The sequence below is a fragment of the Monopterus albus genome, unplaced genomic scaffold (genome assembly GCF_001952655.1).
Source record: "Monopterus albus unplaced genomic scaffold, M_albus_1.0 scaffold46.1, whole genome shotgun sequence".
Classification (NCBI taxonomy): Eukaryota; Metazoa; Chordata; class Actinopteri; order Synbranchiformes; family Synbranchidae; genus Monopterus; species Monopterus albus.
Genome location: NW_018127926.1, coordinates 2,668,825 through 2,691,633, shown reverse-complemented (window position 1 = coordinate 2,691,633; position 22,809 = coordinate 2,668,825). Strand labels below are relative to the sequence as shown.

General features: G+C 38.9%; 1 protein-coding gene across 2 annotated transcripts in view; it reads left to right on the top strand.

Annotated features, from left to right (window-relative positions):
- Positions 1 to 22,402, top strand: part of kirrel3b (kirre like nephrin family adhesion molecule 3b) — a 161,151-nt gene extending 138,749 nt beyond the window's left edge. The window contains exons 8-17 of one of the 2 annotated variants that reach the window (XM_020600380.1): positions 553 to 701; positions 863 to 990; positions 1,482 to 1,608; positions 9,226 to 9,326; positions 12,176 to 12,386; positions 14,554 to 14,661; positions 15,148 to 15,231; positions 15,533 to 15,648; positions 16,341 to 16,427; positions 19,293 to 22,402. In XM_020600380.1, coding sequence (XP_020456036.1) covers positions 553 to 701; positions 863 to 990; positions 1,482 to 1,608; positions 9,226 to 9,326; positions 12,176 to 12,386; positions 14,554 to 14,661; positions 15,148 to 15,231; positions 15,533 to 15,648; positions 16,341 to 16,427; positions 19,293 to 19,754 — 1,573 coding nt within the window. In that variant the 3' untranslated portion in view covers positions 19,755 to 22,402. The remainder of the gene's footprint in view (positions 1 to 552; positions 702 to 862; positions 991 to 1,481; positions 1,609 to 9,225; positions 9,327 to 12,175; positions 12,387 to 14,553; positions 14,662 to 15,147; positions 15,232 to 15,532; positions 15,649 to 16,340; positions 16,428 to 19,292) is intronic. The other variant, XM_020600382.1, reaches the window with a different exon arrangement.
- Positions 22,403 to 22,809: the final 407 nt, after the last annotated feature.

The following is a 22,809-nucleotide window of genomic DNA, read 5'->3' as shown; positions in this document are numbered from 1 at the left end:
TTATAAATGGGCCTTGTCTGTTGAAGCGGCAGAGAGCCATCCGCGCTGCACAGAGCGAGACGCCATTGCCTGTGACATAAAAGTCTCACCTAAACATGTGGGAGGGTCTCAATCCTTGTCACACAAGCGATCATTCACAAACACAAACAGATGTTCTTTATGTGATCCCGTGTCAATTTATTAATGTCAGCTGTTGTCTGTAATACAGTGTATGTCGAGCACCGTCCTCAAAGGTGGAGGAGCTACCCATTTGTCATTCTGTGATTTGTTTTTCTTAGCTGGCACTCTTTGCTGCACTCTCTGTCTGGCGTAATGAGGAACGTGCTGTCTGCTCCGAGTCGCCGGGGAGCTTGTCACAGCATGGAGGGCTGCCACAAAAATACGCTGAAGCCAGCACAGAAAACCTGCTTAAGAATGATGATTTATTCATAAAAAAGAATGCTATTGACATAAGAAGTTGTGAAAACCTGTCTTAATGTCTTTTCCACTTTTCCTTCATTTTCTCCATTTTGTCCCATCTCTTCATTCCCTGCCTTCTAATCCTCACACCAGATGGGCCAAAGGAGGCAGTATCATCAAGGAGGTCTCTGGAGACACATATGAGGTTATTGTGGACCACTCCTTCTTTACAGAACCCGTTTCCTGTGAGGTCACCAATGCTCTCGGCAGCACCAACATCAGCCGCAGCGTTGATGTTTACTGTGAGTAGCACCTTAACAAAACCATATTTCTCTCAGTGATGTCAGGAACGTGATTAAGCACAACTTTGGATTTTTGCTATCTTTTATATTTTGACACAGAGCTGCAAGTACTGATGTTTAATTATGGATGAGTCAAGGACAGTTAATGTTTATTTCAACAGTTGGTCCTCGGATGGCAGCGGAGCCTCAGTCCTTGCAGGTGGACCTTGGATCTGATGTCGTGTTCAACTGTGCATGGACAGGAAATCCGTCTCTTACCATAGTGTGGATGAAGAGGGGGTCTGGAGTGGTTAGTATATTGATTTGCATTGCTTCCGTTCATTTTATTTATGTATTTTTCTTACATACATTTGATAAATCCAAGACTGTTTATCTCTGACAAAGCGTCTATTTGAAACTTTCTATGATTCTAGAGCCTCCATGTTTCCTATATGAAATACTCATAGCTATGTGTTTTGAAATATTCATTAAACCTAGAACTTTGAAGCCATAACTGTCCCAGCATCTCGGTGACCTGCTTTTACTCGAGATCTTTTGATCTGACTCATTTCACCTTTCCTTTTGTTAACATCAAAGGCCAAAGCCAGCCCTTATACTCCACTGAACTCAGACCCTAAATTGGATTTTAATAATTGAAAAGAGGTGCCCTTTAAGTTATTAAATGGGCTGTGTGCTGCCATGCTGTCCCCCCATAGTGCTGCCTTTTTGCTATCAAAAATGCACAGGTGTCTTTACTGTCATTGCATTTGATGATCTTTGAATTTTTTTTTTTTGCCTTAGGTTCTTAGCAATGAGAACCTCCTGACGCTGAAATCCGTGAGACAGGAGGATGCTGGGAAATATGTTTGCCGTGCTGTGGTCCCACGTGTAGGAGCAGGAGAGAAGGAGGTTTCTCTCACTGTCAATGGTAAGGTGGATATGTTTTTTTTTTTTTTTTTTCAAACAAACAGGCCCAAAAAGTTGTCAAATGCATACACATCCAAGCATGAATCTTGAGATCTACAGTGGCAAGAAGAAAGCAATTTGTCACAGGACTCAGTATTGTGCTTCCTCTGTGGTTTACAAAAAGCCTGCCATGTGTACAGCTTCCAAAAGAATATACAGCTTTATTTGTCGTAAAGTTTTTTGTTTTTTGTTTTTTTTGTTGTTGTTGTTTTTTGGTAGAGCAGCGTCTTGGAGACAAGGTTAATTTTACCAGGCAGGAATACAGTAGTAACAAAACAAGCCATCAAACAACACATGGTACCTAGCAGGCCCATGCAAATTACATTTTCCTGACAAATATAACGTGATAAAAACAAAGCTGTTTCATTAAGTGTGAACGTTGTGAAGCCTTTAATGATGAAAAGCAATAAATATAGACTTAGTCTTTTCAAGATAGACTCGCACATTTCATAAACAGGTGAAATAAACTTAAATGCTAATTATATTCTGCATGAGTCACAGGAAAGCTGCCTTTTCTGAGGCACTGACTGACTAATGAATACCAGCGTTGGTGGGAGACCTGGCAACTCTCAAACAAATGACTTCATTATCAGTGCTTGATATTCAGGGAGCATGCTTCAGTGTGGCAGAGGTTCTTAGTTGTGGGATTTACATGTCTCTTATTTTCCTTGTGTCCATCTGAAAGAAACGTGGGCCAAAAAACAGAACAAAACAAACAACACCAGTGAGAGGGCTTTAAGATGCTGGCAAGATGATTTTGAATTAACGCTGACATGTATGAGTGTACATTTTGAAAGCTAACAAAAGCATTTGCCTGTAAGCAATACTGTTGCTGATTCGGGGATGAAGATACAACAAGTAGCAAACAGTGTGTGTAAAGATTTTCTTTTCAAAATCCAGACGTTTGCTTTACATATCAGAGAGGATACAGTACCAGCATAAAATCAGAGCTTTCTATAAAATGAAATGAGCTTCCTCTTTCTGAACAAGGACTTCAGTTGAAGTCAAGGCAGAAATAAGGCAAAATCATGACTAATTCTGTTGTCTTCCATTAGGTCGATAGCAACCTTTGCTGCAGCTTTAATATGTTAACAGAATACATAATATCCAATGTACCTGTTTATTTTGATGCATCTCTTTTCTGCTCATGTAACTGTGGAGATTGAAAATGATGCCATGAGAGAGAGATGATGGACTGTTTTAATAAAGATTATAACACAGCACAACTTCAAGTACACTGAGAAACAACCAACAAAGCTGAAATGGCATGTTTATTTAATCTCTGCAGACTTCAGTCAAGCAAGTCCTGGATGACTTCTAGTCATTTTATTTGCTTATATTCGTTTGCACCTCGCACCCGCCTGCCTGACTTAAGATTTGACATTCAAAAGCCTCTTTCCTTTTTAGCTTTTCTGAATAATAGAAATTGATTGTCCAATGCCACCGTCTGAACTGCATATGAATGTGAACACTCCTTACTTCTCAGACACCTTTAAGCTCAACATCACTGAGAGTCTGCAGAACTCAATTGATTCTGACAATGAATATCTAACATTACGGATGAACGAGCTTTTCAGAGGGAGGCGACTATGATCCGGTAATATCACAGGCAAATGCTGTGCATATTCAGAATCAAAGTACTCATGATATGATGGTGTTTGCCGCACATGAGAATGCGCCTTTGCTGTTTGTTTTCCCTGCAGTCATCCCCCTATTCCTTAATGCCATCATTTAAATTACATGTGTTTATAATTTGTCATTCCCACTGTCTCTCCCTCTGCCTTTGTGTGTCACTGGCTCCCACTGTGGCATACCACATAGACATGAGGATTCCAGCTTTCCCTAGGGAAGAATGTAATTGAATTATAATCAAACAGCTAGCAGGGGAGGCAGTATGTGTTTAAGTCACTAATGGATACATATTGCTTACTCTAGTCGAACATTTTCAGAATATAAAGTTCCCCAGCATTTCATATGCAGCCATCAAGTGGATTCTAGTAGGGACCGGGGCTGTGCACAGCCATGCGTGTGATTATTTATATAGCATACAAAATATATGTATGGCTTTTTCCACAGCCCTGCAGAGGTTGGAATTGAGAAAAGTTATCTGACATGCTTGAAAAAATTTACCTATATTCATGCCATACCTAGTAATTAATATATCTATGTGTGTGAGTAGACCTGAACATTCATTTGTGTTTGTGAGTATGTGTGTCTTTGGGATAAGCAGTGTGTATAATGACATACATACAGTACTTGGGCAGCCTAGGGAGAGAAAGCCCATTACCGCTGTAAGGAAGAGGGAGGGAAGGGAGATAGCCCAATATCCCACAGTGCACTTCTTATAAATCCTTTTTTCCACTGTTTCTCTTTCTACACAGCCTTTATGTGCCCAGTCAATTATTATTCCTGCCTTCTATAAGCTGGTAATGACACATATACAAAAGAAAAAGTGCAATGTAATGAAGGAGAAAACTGTACTTAAAATGCAGCACATTTTATTTGATTTTGAGCATAGTAAGATATGATCTGCAAGACTTTGTCTAAGACTTTTAACCCACATTTCCCATTATGTATCCTTGTCACATGCAGTGTCTCTACTTAGCCCAGGCGCAATTTTTATGCCTCACGATAGCTTTGACCGGAGGCATTATGCTTTTGGGTTGTCTCTAAATCTGTTTGATTCTTTTTAACATGATATCTCAGGAGCACCTTTAGGGATTTTCTTCAAATTTGTCACAAGTGTCCACTTGGACTAGATTTTGGTGGTCAAAGGTCAAGGTCAGTGACCTCACTGTCCCATATTTGTGAATTTGACAGGTTGGTGGAGGCATGTAACCATGAAGCGGTAATTCTAGTTTTATGTGTGAAAAATATTTGCTCACTATGTTTAAAGGTTTAATGTGTGTTTTTTATCAAGATGGTTCATTCAGATGTTTAGCTTTTATTATAGGCTCATATGATTGCTAAAGCCCAACAGCTTTAAGGGTCTTTATTTGTCCAAGGATGGTTTAATGTTTGAGAAGTCATCGTTAGTACACCCACTGACCTGAGTAGGTAGTGTATAAATAAACAAGCAGCAAAGTAGAACTCAGGTTGCACCTCAATAGTCAATAGGTTTCATGTTAACTTAACTCTTCACCAGGTCAAATAGTTAAGAACTTGTGTCACAGAACCCACAATTTCAACACAGACTATATGCTATTTTTGTTTTTTTTGCACTCTTGTTTCATTGGTGGACAATAGTGCTTTTGCATACTCTTGATCATGCATTTAGCATCATGAATTTGCAATTATGGACAAAAATGACCCTGTATAATATATTGTCAAGTAAGCTAATCTTCATACTAGACATGTTTTTACCTTTCTAGGACCAAATTTCTCAAGGATATTCCACACAAACACAAGTGTTGACATTGCAATGGCTAATCACTTTGAGACTATTAACTATTGTGTTTCTCAAAATGAATTGTTGTGTACATACATAATGCAAGCAAGAGGCTCTCGTTTGTTGAATTCTAATCTTGTATACTGTTTTTGCGGCAGATCCAGATGGTTTATGGTTTTGTTACATAGAGTAAGTCAGAGGTTCCGGTATTAAAGTATTGATTTGAAATCATGCTTTCAGCACCCTTCAAAGGTTTCACTCTCTCGCCACATTTGCCTTCAGCTCAATACATTTTCACAACAGGGAGCGGACTGTATTCTCTCCCCACTGTTTTCCCTGTGTGCAGCATGATCCATACTGTCTTCACTTCACATTATGAAAAACATATTCGTTTATATATATTAGTGTTATAAGTGTTTCTTGCTTGTGCCTGTAGTTCATAATGTGAAGTGAATACAGTATGGAATGAATCATGCTGCATGCAGGAAAAACAGTAGGGAGAAAAAACAGTTGACTCCCTGTTGTAAAGATGTCTTGAGCTGAAGGCAAATGAGGTAAAGCTGTCGGAGTGTTTAGGGTGTGTTTCTACAGAAGAGATGAAGGCAACCTTAGTTGACCAATTAGAGACACAGATAAAATTATTAATTTTATTTGTGGCTCCACATCCACTCTGACTCACTATTGGTATGGTGATATAGTACAGCTGCAATAAAACAGCAGGAAGATTACTGTAATATAAGCAGCAATGATTCTCCCTGAGCCTTGCACTTTCATATAGTGTATAGACAACAACGTAGACAACAGCACACTCATTCACACCAACCAACATGTATTTGTCTCTTTTCTCTTGTGTGGACACATTTCAATATGACTTGACTGTGTGAGGTAAGAACTTACTGCAGTACTCTGATGGAAATTGTATAGCCACTATTTGTTTGCATTATTAGTTTTCCATTTCAAATGTTTAAACAAGTATGCTACCTTGTATTTACATTTGTTGTACTGGTATGTTTAATTTAACAAAATTGTTAATACATTGTTAAAGGTGCAGTGTGTGAGATTTAGTGACATCTAGCAGTGAGGCTGCAGATTTCAATGTTCAGCAAAGCTTTCATACATTGTGATAAACAGCTTTTACAGCTGTTTCACAGCAATTAGCTCGGAAAACAAACGTGACTGGCTTGATGAAGCAAAAGCTAACTGTGGCTTACTTGACCTCTGTGTAATTGTGTAATTGTCCAGAAGGCTGAATACACACACAGTAAGATGTATAATAATGCCATTTTATTTGTTAGGCCTATTAGTAAACACTTTACACAGACTTTAATCATCCATTTTGGCCACTCCAAGCACCCATACCGCATGAAAAGAAGCGCAACAAAAGTTGAACAGCGGCTAGCTTGAGTGCAGTTAATGTCATCTAATCTCTTTACCTTTGCTTCTTTGATGACAGGGATTATTCCTTTTGTTTCTAATGTTACTTCTTTTCATCTTCCAACCATCTCAAAATCCAAGCTGCTACTTCAATGTGAACATGCTAAATTCATGCTCTAATGCCAACATGTGCTTTTTCCATTTTGGCTGCTGTAAAAAACATGGTGGTTCAACATGGCAGCCTCCATGATAGGGGACCCGCTCCTCTGTAGTTATAAAAGGCTCATTCTATGATAAACAAAATGCAACAAGTCTTATTTTCTGGTAATTACATATTATTGAAGGCATAATTTTGCATACTATAGCCCATTTCTCTTAATAAATCCTTCTAAATCTTAAACACTGTACCTTCACTACATATTATGATAAGAACTGGTTGGCAGCTTCAGCATATACTCCTCACCATAGATTTATCTCAGAGGAAAAAGTGACCACCAGTGATGATGCTAAGTAATCGCTTTGTTGCTTTTCTTTTTTCACAAAATGAAAGAAGACTCAAAAGAGCTGCACTGAGACTGAGGAAATGTCAAGCTTTTCTCCAAAGCGGATGCCTCAGTTTAGGAAGGAAACGCTGAGCCCTAGCCTTTAAACACCCACGCTGATGTTGTGTAATCAGATTGCAGTGTCCACTACAGAGTTAACATCTCCTCAAATGAATGAGCAAAACATTGCACCCAACATTATTACCACCCCTGCTGCTAACATTGATGTTGTAGTGCCACCCACCTGCCCACTACCAACATGTTTATGCTCTGATCACACAGTGCAAGTTGGCAATCACATGTACACACACTTTCAACCCAAGCTGAGCCAGGGAGATAAAACTATCTAATTACATTCCATATTTGCAGCTCTGATCCATAGAATAGATCCTGCACAGCTACTACCACTGGCCTTTTACAGCATGCAAGCAATTGATTTTGTTATATGTTGACAGCCAGCACTCATATACACCGAATACGTTAGATTTCATCTTCTAATCAGATGCGCATTGGACTTACAAATGTTCTTACATGAATACCATCACTCCATGTTGGCAAACCTGTGAAAGATGAGGACCAACTTTCAATACATTTTTCTTCGGTTGTCTGCAGCATTCATTCTGCGGCAGTAGAAGGCTTCCAGCATCCTCCAGTAGCATACCAAGACGCCATCTGGAAAAGTCTCATTAAAATGCTAATTCATTTTAATAAGAGACAGGTAATAAACTGCAATTATGTATTGTCAGAGAGATGGCAGAGAGCAGGAGTTTGAGGGAAGTTGGCAGGGAAGCGAGTTGTCTCACTAATCATGAAGCAGTCTTACTTGCCTCCCCCACAAACCCACATTCTTAACCTTAAGTATCACAAGCTACTTACTCTGTGTTTGCTTTTAACTGCTTTTTAAAGAGTTTTTTACAGAGTAAAAAAGGATGGCATAGAAACCTTTCCTGGTGTTATTTTGTAGGAGCTTCTCAAACTTAGCTTCTAAATGTAAGAAAATAAAGGTTTCGCTATGAGATTTCAAATGGTGGGAACACCCATCCAAAAGTGCAAAAAAATCTAAACATTCTAAAACCTGCAGTTACAAACATACAGCATACATCAAATAAACAAATATGTCTATCAAAAAAAATTATGAAGCTACGTACAACAAAAATACACCTTATGTAGATAGTCATGTTTTTCTGAATCAGCAAGATTACCAGCTGCCTTCATAGCCGTGTATAAAATAAAATGAACATATGCATAACATACAAAATCCCTTCATAGTGCTATTCTAGTCCTGTTAATGTAAATGTACACAATTGCCTCAGAACCTTTCTTATGTGTAATTTTACTTTAGCACCTGAATGAGCCTTTCAGGACCAAAGCAAAAATACAGTGGGTCATGTGTGACACCTTGTCGTCATATTAGTGCTGTCACCTGGTGTGAACAGCCTCCAGACCAGATGGCAAGCAGACCAGTCGTTTAGGCTGAGCTGCCCTTGTCAGGCTAGATCTTGTAGCCTGACCATGGTTTGACACATGCTGGCTTCAAATCCATACCTGCAGCTCCTGTTGATTGAATTAGCCCTGTTTACATATTTCCTAATTCCAGTAAAGCTACTCCATTTAATCAGACTTATTTTGAACAAACCATGAATTATAGACAACATATTTCATAGATTTAAAAAGTATAATATAAAGTACAATGTCAAATTAAATATTCTGATCTTCTGTCTTTTGGATTGTGCATTTATAGAGCACTGATGTTTAGTTATGTGTTGACCTATTGGTTCGGGATTCAGATCTGCTGCAAGCAAATTGACTGAGGTGAAACACTGCAACAAATGTGTTATCTCACCACAATGGCATTTTTCTCTTTCCATCTGTGTTGTCCTGATAGAGCTCCAAAGAACTGCTGTAGCTCTCTCCAGCAATGTTTATCTCAGTCGGAGAAATCAAGCCAGCCATAAATCAACAATTTCTTGATCTAGAATGAGGTCTGGGCTGCCACTTATGCCCTTCATTCAGTCCCAGTGTGTCCTTGGCAAGACTGTACAGAGGAATGAAGCATTTTCATACCGCAGTGCAATTCAGTGTTCCTCAGAAGTCCCGAATTACCGAACACTTCAGGTGTTACTACTCGGAACAAGGGAGTGATTACAATATAATGCACCACAAGAACTCAACTGAGCAGAACTGTCATATGACATGTAACTGATAAAGAATTGATTTATTCATGTTTCAGTATCCGTGACTCATCATCAATTTTTTTTTTTTTGTTCTTTTTCAGGGCCACCTACTATATCCAGCACGCAGACTCAGCAAGCTTTACATGGCGAAAAAGGACAAATCAAGTGTTTCATTCGAAGTACACCTCCTCCAGACCGTATTGTAAGTACATTTGAACTGTTTTTGAAATTTCACCTTTGTCTCAACTTTGACTTTATTACAAGAACACAACTAACAACGTGATCATAAACAGGCATTTTATGGATATGACACCTGAACAATAGAAATCAAATATTCTGAATACTTTTTTTTGACAAAATTTAACTACACGAACAGAACCCACAAATAAAACCTTTAAGAATTTTATAACATTAGGTCCATCATGTGTTTTAATGTGAAAAGATGGGCATGAAACTACAGGTTGAACCACAGTTTTTCATTTAATGCTCACTTATGCTCTGTTAGCACCGATACCACTAAGATTTATGGACTTTAATAAACAATCTTCTCTCTGAGTGCTTATTAATTTGTGTGTGTATATGTGTGTGCATATTTGCTTATGTGTGTGGTTAATTGGCATACTTTGTCATCTTTTTCTTTTTTTATATTGATGTCCAGCATTAACGACTAACATAATTAATATCAGGTTTATATGAGAGGTTAGCCTTTGGAGGCCAGGGCTGTTGTTTCTTAAATGTTTATCTATTGATTCTAAGCTATTTATTTAAGTTGCAGTTGTGAACTGGTGTACAGTATGTGGTTATGAGAAGTCAGGTTATTTCATTTTATATAACCTAAAATCATAAAGAAAGAGGAGATTACAATGTACAACATCTTTAATCCTGAGAGCTTTGATAAGGACAATGGAATCTCTTCACTTGAATCATTTTGTACCCTGGAAGTCAATAAACATAATGCTTTTACATCATAATAAAGCAAAACACCTGAACCAAAGCACCATTAGTAACAGTGCAACACTGCATTTTCATGTATCATGTTGAGCCACCTGTCTGTTACTGCAAGCTTGAAGGTGAATGGGTACCAATTTGTCTTCTCGCTGTGTATCCTGTATAATGAATTTCATCATTTGTTAGTAAAAATTTAGCAAAAATGAACAATTTACTGTTTTTCTCATCATAGTCGCCCAAAACAAATGCACTCTGTGCTAAGACGCCTCAAACAAAAGCAGCCACACAATGGAATGTGTTAAATTATCATAGCACTGCATAAATAAATTCAGTGTACGCAAATGTCTGTTGTTTTCCTACATTTCTCTCACCACAGCACTGCCAGTGTTGGTACATCTCCACATCAGAATTTCCAGTTGATGTAGCTTTTTGACATTTCATATAGCTATTATTTCAAAATATTTTTAAGATACTCTTTTTAAAGCTACAGTATGTAATTTAAGGTAGCGCTAGAATCAAACTCCAATTCGACCCACTCTGCTCCACCTAGCACCTCCTCTCCTTGCTCCTCTAGGCTCTATTACGATCTGCTATGCTCTGCCTTGTTTTTCAGATATTTGTCCTTATGAAATAAATGAGAATACAACAAAACTCGCTGACCAAGAGGAAAGAAATGAAAATCTCTGATTTGCTGGAGAGGTCAATCCTGCTCAAAACCTTTTAGAAGCTAATATCTCTACACTGCTACCAGTGTGGTTCATTGAGTCTGGGTCACAGGAGGCTTCGACCTCGCCACATTAAGACAGGTTTTGGAGAATATTAATATAACTAAAGGATTTGAAAAAAATTACATACTGTAGCGTTAGTTCATGTCTGTCAAAAATGCAAATGAGACAAATGTTAATTTATTTGAAAGAAATGTAAATGTATACATTACAAAGCAGACAAAGTTTGCACAAGGAAATGGCCTAAATAAAAAAAAAAAAATACTTACATCCACAGACTGTATCACAAATACCACCACATATACCTCAGACATTTCTGTAATACATCCAAGATATGTGAACGGTAAAAAGATTCCAATATTTTTGTAGTGCATATATTACTGATGTGCATGTGCTAATTTATTACAGTATGTACATGTGTCACAAGCGGCTTAAACCCTGGCTTTTTCAGTCTGCATATCAAATTGTCCTGAACCACTAGTGTGAGTTTTTGTGTGTGTGTGAATGGGAAATAGCGTTAGCTGCTATATACTGCAAGACAATATAGAACTGATGTATGTGGTTATGAGAAGTCAGGTTATTTAATTTTATATAGCCTAAAATCATAAAGAAAGAGGAGATTACAATGTAAACATTTTCCTCAAGTAACTGTGCTTCTTAAGAAATACCAAATTCATTACAATCATTTTTGTTGTTGTTTTTATATGTAATTTGTAGTTTAATTTAAGATAATATTATCTTGTTCTTTTTGCCATTGTACTATATTAACATAATGCACAGTACCTGCATTGACCCACTTTCTTATATTCCTCAGATTTACAGCAACAACTGCTATTTAAATAGTTGCATACTGTAGTGTCTCAACAGCCAGAGCCAGAAAGCACAGTAGTTCAGACACTATGGTAAGAAGAGATCTGCTTAGAGTATGTGCAATTTGTTATTGTCCATTAGACATTAGCTCAGTCTACAGATGCCGGAGATATCTCAGCGAGCTGGCAGCTGGTCAAACAGAGATGGGGAGCAGCAAATGGGGCCAGTTAACAAAAAAACTAATTTAACCACAACATTTTTAACCATAGCACACTGTTTTTAACCATCCAGAGGAGAATAGAATTGTATGTATTTCCAGTGATCCATTTCCCTCTGAGAATTCACTAAATCACCGAGCTCAACAAATCAGCTAATGTCTGTGCAGTAATACAGTAATTCATACACCTTATATCAGACGAAAACAGAGCTGTATCGGTTGATCACAAGATACACACAATACAAAAAGCCACTCAAATAAATACATAAAACGTTGCTGCTCTACAGTGCTACTAATGGACAACAACTTGACATATCAGGTATCACTTCTGTACCCTCTGTTTTTTCTTAGGCCTGGTCATGGAAGGAAACTGTGCTGGAGTCTGGGACATCTGGGCGCTACACTGTGGAGACGGTCACCACAGAAGAAGGAGTCATCTCCACGCTGACCATGAGTAACATTGTCCCAGCTGACTTCCAGACCATCTACAACTGCACTGCTTGGAACAGCTTTGGCTCTGACACTGAGATCATACGCCTTAAGGAACAAGGTGGGAGCCAAGGTTCGACAGGTTTCACCTTCCTCTTCTTCAAATCACATGACTGCGGTATTCTAGATAGTAGTAGATGGTAGATATTGAAACAGCTGTGGTGTTTGTGAGAGTTGTCACTGTACATTTTGTGTACCAGTGTGAATGTGTAAGTAATTGTGATAGGATTTGTTTACTAATTTGCCAAGAGTAATTAACAAGGAAAAACAAATCACTAGATGAGTAAAATCAGTGGGCACATAAATTGGATCTTATTGTACAATAAATACATTTATTGTACAATAAATAAATTACATTCATACAACAGTTATGTGCAGTGGTGGAAAGTAACTAAGTACATTTATCAAGTACTGTACTTAAGTACAATTTTGAGGTATGTGAACTTTACTTGAGTGTTTTTATTATCTGATACTTCATACTTGAGCTACTAGTTACTTTTTGGAATTAGAATAATTATACAGAATACAGTATCATCATCTGACTTTATTGATCCCTGGTAGGAAAGTCACAAAATGCCCAGCAGCACTTCAAAATATAAGTATGCAAGCTAGTTAAAATTTGCTCCACCTTTACCAGCTGGGACATAAAAATGTGATGTAAACAGTAATGTGTCAGTAATTATAATCCAACAATATGATATTCATTGCATGTGCTATTCTGCATAATGAGTACTTTTTCTTGTGGTACCCTAAATGTATTTTGTGCCAGTACTTCTGTGCTTTTACCTAAGTGCCATTTTTAATCAAGACTTAAAATTTGCTCCACCTTTACCAGCTGGGACATAAAAATGTGATGTAAACAGTAATGTGTCAGTAATTATAATCCAACAATATGATATTCATTGCATGTGCTATTCTGCATAATGAGTACTTTTTCTTGTGGTACCCTAAATGTATTTTGTGCCAGTACTTCTGTGCTTTTACCTAAGTGCCATTTTTAATCAAGACCTTTTACTTGTAACAGCATTTTTACACTGTAGTATTGTTACAATTTGAGTACGTCTTCCACAACTGGTATGTTGCAGAAAGTTTTCTCATTGTAACTCGTACAACAAGTGCTTGATAAATAGCTCGTACTGTCTCCTGGAATGGCAGATTTTGTTTTGCATTATGAGCATTGTGGGACTGAGCGGTGTAGAAGATGAATGGATGGATGTTGAGCATTGTCTCGTCTTTACTGTGTGTTTCTGTGAGTGCCCCTCCTTGGCTGTTTGATTGATTGATTGATTGATTGATTGATTGACTGACTGATTTACCTGGTATGTACAGTATGGGTTAGTACATCAAAATGAATCAGTACTGGTATTGGTACAGGTGCATCCCTAGTCTTGAACATAAAATACACCTAAATATTTCTTTTGCTTTAAAAATGAGCACTTTTCTTCCGTTGACCTTTTCCCCCCTACCACAGGGGAAGCTGTGTTTATGATCCATTTATCACAAATAATAAATTATAAGCTGCTTATGTAAAAGTGAATAATAATGAATACAATAAATAGGCTTTAATGGTGAAGGAAGAGCACTTGGTTGTTTTTCATTAGTTTAAAATCCAAGAAGGACTTTTAATGTTGGAGGAGCATATAGATGTGTGCCTGCAGGTTTAATGTCCTTTTACTTGTTAATGCACTATAACATCTGCACAGAAACACACAAACATGATTATGCTTGAACTAATGCACACACTCTTGCACTCTATTCAATGAAAATAAAAGCCCACAGTGAAATGCTTCTATTAACCTAAATGAGTCTAAATTAAAAGTTATTACACAGTAGGGTAATGAGACAATATTAGTAGGAAAATGTTTACCCGCACTGATAACAAAGGTTTGGTAATTAGTTTTCATTTGAATTTGATGTTATTTGGACATACAGCACAGAACATTTTTTCTGTGGCATTGTGCCTGTGATTTTATTACATGGCCTTGTGCCTGAGGGATAATGTCCAAGTCACTTAGAGGGATAAAATATAGCACATCTTCCCTTAGTTCTAGTGTGCAGAGACAGAAAACAGGGAGAGATAAGGGAAAGTAGGTGCCAGAAAGAGAAAGGTGGCCTCTACATTATGACTCTGTTCTGTTGTGTACTCTCCTGTCATGTACCGTATATTGAATTTAATGTACATTTGAGGTGTTTTTGGTGTGTTATTGTAGAAGGACATGTCTCTTTGTTGCTCTCTGCAGAATCGCTCCCGGTGGCTGTGATCATCGGCATTGCTGTGGGAGCTTTTGTGGCCCTCATTGTCCTCATGGGCACCATTGGAGCATTCTGTTGCACCCGCTCGCAGAGAAGTATGCCTCCTCTTCCCTGTTACTTCCACTGAAGCATGCATGCCAAAGTGCTGCATGGTCCCCGAGTACACTAAAACATGTCCATCTACACTATGTAGATTCTGTTTTTATTCAGACAAATAGAAAAATTAAGTAATTTTGGTTGTGGATAGGTCAAGTAAGACAAATGAGATCAAGACACTGGCAGCGTCTTTAAGAAATGTCTGACACAACATTAATTGCTGCAATACAAGATGAAACCACTTGTTCAGATGGACATCTTTTTGTGGTGCAGAGATCGCCAGATTGTGATGAGGGTTCATTTCATGCAATCTCAGTCTGGCTGCATTTGCTTTTCAGGCTATTTACATACACCATGCGCTATGTTCACTGCCACCCACCCATGTACCAAGTGACTCAGGTTAGAGACAGTCAGCCACTGTCTCTTTCCAGAAACAAAACTGTGCTACTGGTCCCTTCAGCATGTCTATTGTCTGTATACTACAGAGGAAGTGCACCTGGTTATGCCCTCACTGCCCGTCTCCATCTGTGCTCACCAGAGAGAACTTGCAAGCAAAATTAAAACAGAAAGTAAGACTTTGTTATATGGCAGTATCATCAACATTGTCCCAGACAGAATGAACCACCGTGGAAGGTGTGAGACTGCATATGCATGCAGAAAAAGATAATCTTGTGTTGGCAGGAAACAAATGATTAATAATGCTTTTGTATTGTTTACGGGAAATGGGGGAGCTCTCACAAACCAAATCCAGGGATATTTGCTAAATTCTGTAGTATTGCAAACTGCACTGGGGGAAATTATAATGTCAACAAATACAGAATGGTGTTTATCCAGCTTATTGAGATATTACATGTCGTCTGTTTCTGCCAGATCTGAAAGGAGTTGTGTCGGCGAAAAATGACATTCGCGTGGAGATTGTGCACAAAGACCACAATGCAGCACGAGAAAATGAAGAACACTCTTCCATGAAACAACTGATGGTGAGTGTGAGTGTCACAACATACTACTTTCCACTTCTTGCTCATGTTAGAAAAAAAGATCTCAACATTGTTTTTCATATTTTTATATGTCCTTTTAAAGCTGACAGTAATGTAATGGGTGCACTTTACTAGTGACTGGTATCTCCTGTGGAATCCATTTTTTTACAAGTAATGGAAGAACAAAAAGGAATGTAGATTGTTTATGTGCTGTAGTCACGGCACAGGAGCTACAATATGGTGCCAGTAGTCCTATGGTACAATGCAATGCACTGTAACTATGGTGTATGCTGGCACATTCTGCACATGCCTTCTAGATACACAAAAATCTGTTTCCTCTTTGAAGCGCTACCAGCGTTTTGGTTTTCATGCCGTGCGCTCCAAGGCTGGGCTATTTGTAGTTTGAGGTTTTGGATTGCTGTACATTTCCATTCAAAATATTTAATACAATCCATAGTTGATGTTAGTGCAGAGAAATGAGCTTAGCTACTTCACAAGTCTGCATTTTGCTAAGATAAATAAAAGATCTTCACAGATACATTATTAATGCTCCCTGTCAGCCCTGAATGAAGACGAAACATGTCTGGCTGATATTAAAAAAGAACAAGTGGTAAAAGTGAAATATTTCTATCTTATATTTTTTTTTAAAACCCCAAGTGGAAGAATATACTTAGAATACCTTGGCTTTGACTTCTGTGCAGGTTGAACGAGGAGAGTTCCAACAGGAATCGGTTCTGAAGCAGCTGGAGGTATTACAAGAGGAAGAGAAGGAGTATCAGCACATTAAGGTATGGCTCATGAAACAACGCCAGCACGAGTGCATGAATGCAGAAGAACTTAAGTGAAAAGTGGTGAAAAAAGTGGGCCTTTGGGAAAGGCAGTGTTCAACTCTGGGACCAAAATATCTGAAAAGCAAAAACCCATCTCCAGCTATCCGAGGATAAGTCCAGAAGCAAAATGACTCCTGTCAGAGGTCTAATTCTGTTAATTAGTCTCTCATCAGCAGTAGTTCAAGAAATCAGAGGCTGTTGTCCCTTAAGCTGTTATTTAAGTTGCTCAAGTTGTTACTTATACTTTATACTGTAGGCGTGTTTGGAATGTTTTAAAGAGCAAATGCTGTAGGACTGGGGAAAGTGCTGGTAATTTATTAGATTTTCCGATTTTGCTCAGTCAGCAGCAGCATTTGTAGCCTCTCCATTTGGGATATTGTTGCCTTTTTTCAAATTTTTAAAAGCATTAAAGAAGCATTCTGCTCATATAAATAGGTTATCTGACAGAGCAAAGCCGCTGGGACCTGAAGATAAACCTTTATTCAGTCTATTTAGCACATCTTGTCCAGAACATTTCAGTTTATGCCAGCTTGACTACGGATACACAGCATGTGACTCTCTTTCTTTTATTTTTGGTCTCAGTGCGGGGTTTTTTGTAAGTTACAATATGTGTGCTTGTGAAGTCTTTGGTTTTACTGAAATATACTCTGCTATTCCAGACTTCTAAACTAATTCATTAGTTCTTCCTTGATTTCTGTTAGAGCAAACAGTTTACATTTGTAGCTAGTAGCAAAGCAAATTAAAATGAAAATTTGTGCTGTAGTTCACATGTGAATTAGCAATCCTGAATTTCAAAGTAAAATCTCTGTTTGGAAAAATATTTGCTGAGATTCAGTAAGAGACATAATGCTATGCTATTTAGACACTGTATCTACTGTCAGTGATTTAATATTTACAAGCAGCTACAGAATACTAATTTTAATCACCACCACTAAATGGTGAGAAAGACTGGGGTCCATGTGGGAGACAGCCCATGCTATATTTAGAAATGTGATATGCTTTATGAGTCTGACCCGAGGTACGCCATCCACTCTTCAATATGTGTGTACATCCTTTATTATCAATAGTCCTTCCCCCCTAATCCTTTAGGAGCCTAATAAGCGAGCTGGTTCTTTACATATGATGGTGAGATCCAGCCAAATTTGACTTATTCAGTGAAGCCAGGATTCAATGAATATAATAAAAAGGATTTCAGTGCTATGTATAGCTGTCCACCCATTTACTTGGCAGGGAATAGATCAGTCTGTACAGATGAGGCACTTTGCTTTCAATTCTCCCACTGCACATGAAACCGCTTTACCACTTGTAACTCTTGCATTAAATGACACGCACGTGATTTGGCAGACTGTAGAATCCTGTATCAAGGATTTTCATTGCCTGGCTTCTGGTAGAAGATGACCACCTTCCCCTCTCTGTCAGAATTATCCTGTTGGTGTCACACCGGTGACTTCTAAAATTACCTGTTGTGCAGGTTTTTCATTCAAATGAGTTAGTAACGCACATAAAGTAGGAAAAAATTAAAAGTAAATAAATAAAAATTCTCCTTAGACCGTTTTAAAATGCATTTTAAAAGCCTGTCTGCAATGATTTTCCAATATTCTGTTCTTATATAACAAAAATTCGCAGTATGTACATAGAAATTGTTGTTCAAGTTATTCAAATAAGTGGTCAAAGTGTTTACTACAGAAGAACTCCCTTGGTGTGTTTTATGTAAATGCATCAGTAAATCAAGCACAGCAGAGCATCTCAGCAGGTGTTTATTCCACCTCTGACCTGCATTCTTGTCAACAAGACTGCAGACAAATTTTTACATTGCAATTATATTTAACAAAGATTATACCACTGTAGTGAATCTATATGAGCAAGGTGACATAGGTGGTGTACATTCAAACTGTGTATGCTGAAGCCTATCACTGTCACAGAAACAAATTCTTTCCTGTTTGCTTGTGCAAACCAAAGTTGCTGTTGGCTCCCCGGAGTGTGCTTTTGTTTTGTTTCCCCGTTTACCTGCTCCTTCTGGAGCCAGATTTTTTATTTTTTTAATCCTAGTTAATGACAGCATGCATGAGGTGAAAGCAGAGGCAGGACTGAACAAGAGACAAAGGCCAGAAGCAAACAATCTCCCTGTCTGCTGTCTGATAATGACAAGCATAACAAGGATCCTCTCAGGTTGTCTCTCTCATTTCCCCATTATGAACATTCTTCCTTTGGGATCTGCCATCACGCTTGCTATCCTTGACATTCACATCTATTCACACCGGGACATAAAAAATACACACAAGCACACATGCCCTAAGTGGACCGTTAGCAACAGCACGGTCCCTGTAGCCGAGCAGACAAACGGCACAGCTGTACTCTCAGACACCATTTCAGTGCATACATAAAATTACAAACACTGCAACTGGTTTGGGTCCAATTAAAGCTGGTTTGTGGGTGAACTCTGCAATGACATGTTTGGATGCCAAAGTATGAATCATCAAGGCCCGCCTAATTAGCGAGAAACATAATTTTAAGGTTAGTGTGGTGGCTGACTAAGTCCTAGCACTAAGCTTTGCCACTGTTTTTGGTTTGTACATGGCAGCCTGTCCTTATTCATCCAGCAATTTGAATAGTAATTACTGCCAGTTTGACCTTGGATCCTGTTGAGCTGGGAGAACACATAAATGCATAATAAGAAGGAGATGGTCTTCTCTTTCTTTGTCCCCTCTTTTTCCTATTTTTATTTGTGTGTAATCTAGAAAAAAAAATCTCATATATAGCAATAATAACAGAAACAACAACAATAACAATAACAATAATAATCTTTCTTTCTTTTTCAATTAGGACCCTACAAATGGCTACTACAGCGTCAATACCTTCAAAGAGCACCATACGCCAACCATGGCAGGGAATCAGACTACTGAGGTGAGAAACCCCACCAACACAGGTACCCTTGGCAAACAGAGGGTACCGACAGGCATGTCCTTCACCAACATCTACTCCACTCTGGGAGCAGGTCCCAACCGTTTGTACGACTACAGCCAGCGCTTTGTGCTGGGCATGGGCAGCAGTTCCATTGAGCTATGCGAGCGGGAATTCCAGCGTGGCTCGCTCAGCGACTCCAGCTCTTTTATTGACACACAGTGCGACAGCAGTGTCAGCAGCTACAGTAAGCCAGACGGCTACGTGCAGTTTGACAAAGACAGCAAGGCATCAGCCTCCTCTTCTTCCCACTACTCACAGTCCTCCTCCCAGAACTCAGACCTCACCCGACCCCTCCAGAAGCGTATGCAGACCCACGTCTGACCAGGGATGGAGGGGTGTGTGAACGTGGTGTGAGAGAATCAGCTCCCAGGAGGTCCTAAAGTAACAATGTTACTGTGTGTTTCCTGTGGATGCCTGGAGATGCCAGGGCTACACTGTCTGACTTGTTCAAACTTCTCAATGTCCCAAGAAGTGGATCAAGAAGCCTTATAATCCTCATAGTTAACTCAACCACCTCCTTTTTTAAAACTAATAATCAGAATTGTGCCACAGAGAAGCTATTTGCCATCACAGCATCAACATTTCTGCAGTGGGATTCTTAGTGGATTGGAGGGCAGGGATACAAAACGTTTTTGTGACAATCAGCTCCACTGGCAAAGATCATTTTGCTTTTTGAAGACTGTCATTCACAAAAACTGTGATTGATGTTCATTAAAGCACTCAGCAAGAACCCCGTGATGATGAGTGCAAGCGAATGCCCTGCTGCGCTCCCGTAGTTTGAAGCACAAAAATGAATGTGCACATGGTTTTAGCTGTTAAAACGACAACTCTTCACTCCCCCCAAATTCCTTTCAAACAATCTATGTTAAGCTTGGCCTGTTTAAGCTTCTTTCCTCTTTTGGTGGAAAGAAACTTTCTCCCTGTATCCACAGACATTTTGAACATTGAAAAGAATGGCTGTTTTTCACTCCGCAGCTGTATCTGGGCCACAGAGCTGAGCAGATAAAGCGGGGCTGAGATCTCATTTTAAATCCCTGAGTCATTATTTTACTTTGACACTCTGTGATAAAAGAATATCAGTGTACATATATGACTGTAATTTCTTTTCTAGCATCCAATTTCTGACTCTGATTTCCCCTATGGAGGACTCTAAATGAGACATGAATGCCTCTTCTTGCTCATATCTCCTTTGCCTTGAGGGTCTGTTTGAACTCTGTCAATACAAACTTTGACTAAGCGGGTTAAACATACACTGTCAGCTCTTCTGTTGATGGGGAGCTACACCCTACATGGTGTTACCTCACCAAATTTAGCTCCAAGGCATGCAGCAGGAAAGCCCACAAATGGCACCATGTGTTGTACTTGTGAGTTTCCTCTGCTACCGCTGCAGATCATCAGTCATATATTGTATTAGGGGGTACCTATTAAATGAAATGTAAACATTATATTTTAGTTAAGCTTCTTATGGTCAGTATCACTGTTGACACTGGAGCCTAGTGCATCCTGGCTGGATACGTACCTGTGATCATGCTGGTCATCAAGGGACAGGACAAGGAAACTTGTGTTGAGCTGATGGTGCCACGCCGACGCTATTCGAGTGCATCATTTTATTTTGCTCTGTTCTTCACTGTATGTGAAACATATGAAACTGGTTTTATTATTTAATCACTGACACTACAGTATATTTGTTTTAGTTGAGACTAGAGACAGGGTAGTGTTGTATCTTGCAGCTACACATACACTCATACTTCACATAACATTTTAAAGTGAGCCTCTTGTACAAGAGTGTCATAGCCATGCACTGTGCATGTTTTGTGGCAGAAAACAAAGTAATGCCTGGGGAGTTTTGCTTGCTTGTAGTATTGAACACTGAGAATCCCATTGTAGATGTGTGCATAGTGCAGATACTGTAAAGCAGATGTGCTAGCCTGGATGCTACCACACATCACACTGTGTCGAGTTAAATTTGGACTCCTACATAAGATATCTGTGACCAGAACTTGTTGTCTCCATAAGCTGTGTTAAAGCAGGCACTGACTGATAAGGGCAACCCTTTATGTAAACATAAACCATTTCTGTACCAGCCACAGTTCAATCATACATTTGATTTTATCTACCAAAAGCCTCAAATATCTGCTGGTTTTCAAGGTCTGTTCCATTCACACTTTATAGAATCAGCTTGTTTATTATTTGATCAGTTCTTTGGAGGTTAAAGAGGAGTTCCTGGAAAACAAACAGCAACATGCTGTAAAACAGTACTGGCTCACTTTTGTTTTATCAAATCAAACAAACAACTTGTCACAAAGTTTTAAAGGTCATTACATATACGCTAGTTTTAATTAGGTGGTGTATTGATAGTGCAGCTGCCAACTAAGTTATCCGAAACTATGAAATCTGCTTCTCGACCCGTGAAATACTGAAGCAAGGCATTTCTGACAAAGCCCACTTGTTGTTGTAAGCACTTTACATATGATTACATTAAAGACATTTGAATGGGGCTTTCCACTCGAGTGGCAGCAGTTTGGACTCTAATTTTAAAAATGGATTGGTGCCCATTGTACAGCTTAGACAAAAAGCTCTGTTTCAATGCTGATAATCCAGCTTGGCACTTAGCAAACTGTATATAAATCTCTAATGCTGTCTCTCTCTGTATATAATTTTCCTGGCTTTTCTTTCTTTCTCAGTCAGATTTCAGTATATTAGGGCTCAACAAACCCACACATCATCAAAACTGTACAGACAGACAGACAATCATTTTCTCTTGTTTCTCTTTTAAAAATTTCATCGACCTTGCTTGTTCCTCACAAATTACATAAAAGGCTTTTTGTGAGCAGTTTCTCTTCCCCCAGATCTCAGAGGGAACACTCACACACAGGAGGCTATAGGATGGGAAGATTATACTTGTATAGCGCCTTTCTATGCTTTCACAACACACTCAAAGCGCTTTCACATTATTCGGCCATTCACCCATTCGCACTCCCAAGCACTCACACACCGGTGACATCACCGGGAGCAACTGGGGGTTCAGTGTCTTGCTCAAGGACACCTGACTGGACAAGCCGGGAATCGAACCTCTGGTTAGGAAACAACCCGCTCTACCTCCTGAGCCACAGCCGCCCCCAGATGAGCTGAGCTGGGACAGTATTCGAAGTGAGATACAGCAAAAGGGTATTATACTTTCAGCCTTTCTGTAAGATTTCCAGATGCCCTGCAATATCTTGCATTCAGCTCCATGATGACTGCCAGATATGCCTGGGGTATTTTTTTTGTCTTGCATTAATAAGGGCAGGTTCCACCTCTTACCTTGAGCAGCAGTTAGCTGCAGTTTGATCGAGTTTTCTTGGGACAAAATACAGATATGATTTATATTGTTATT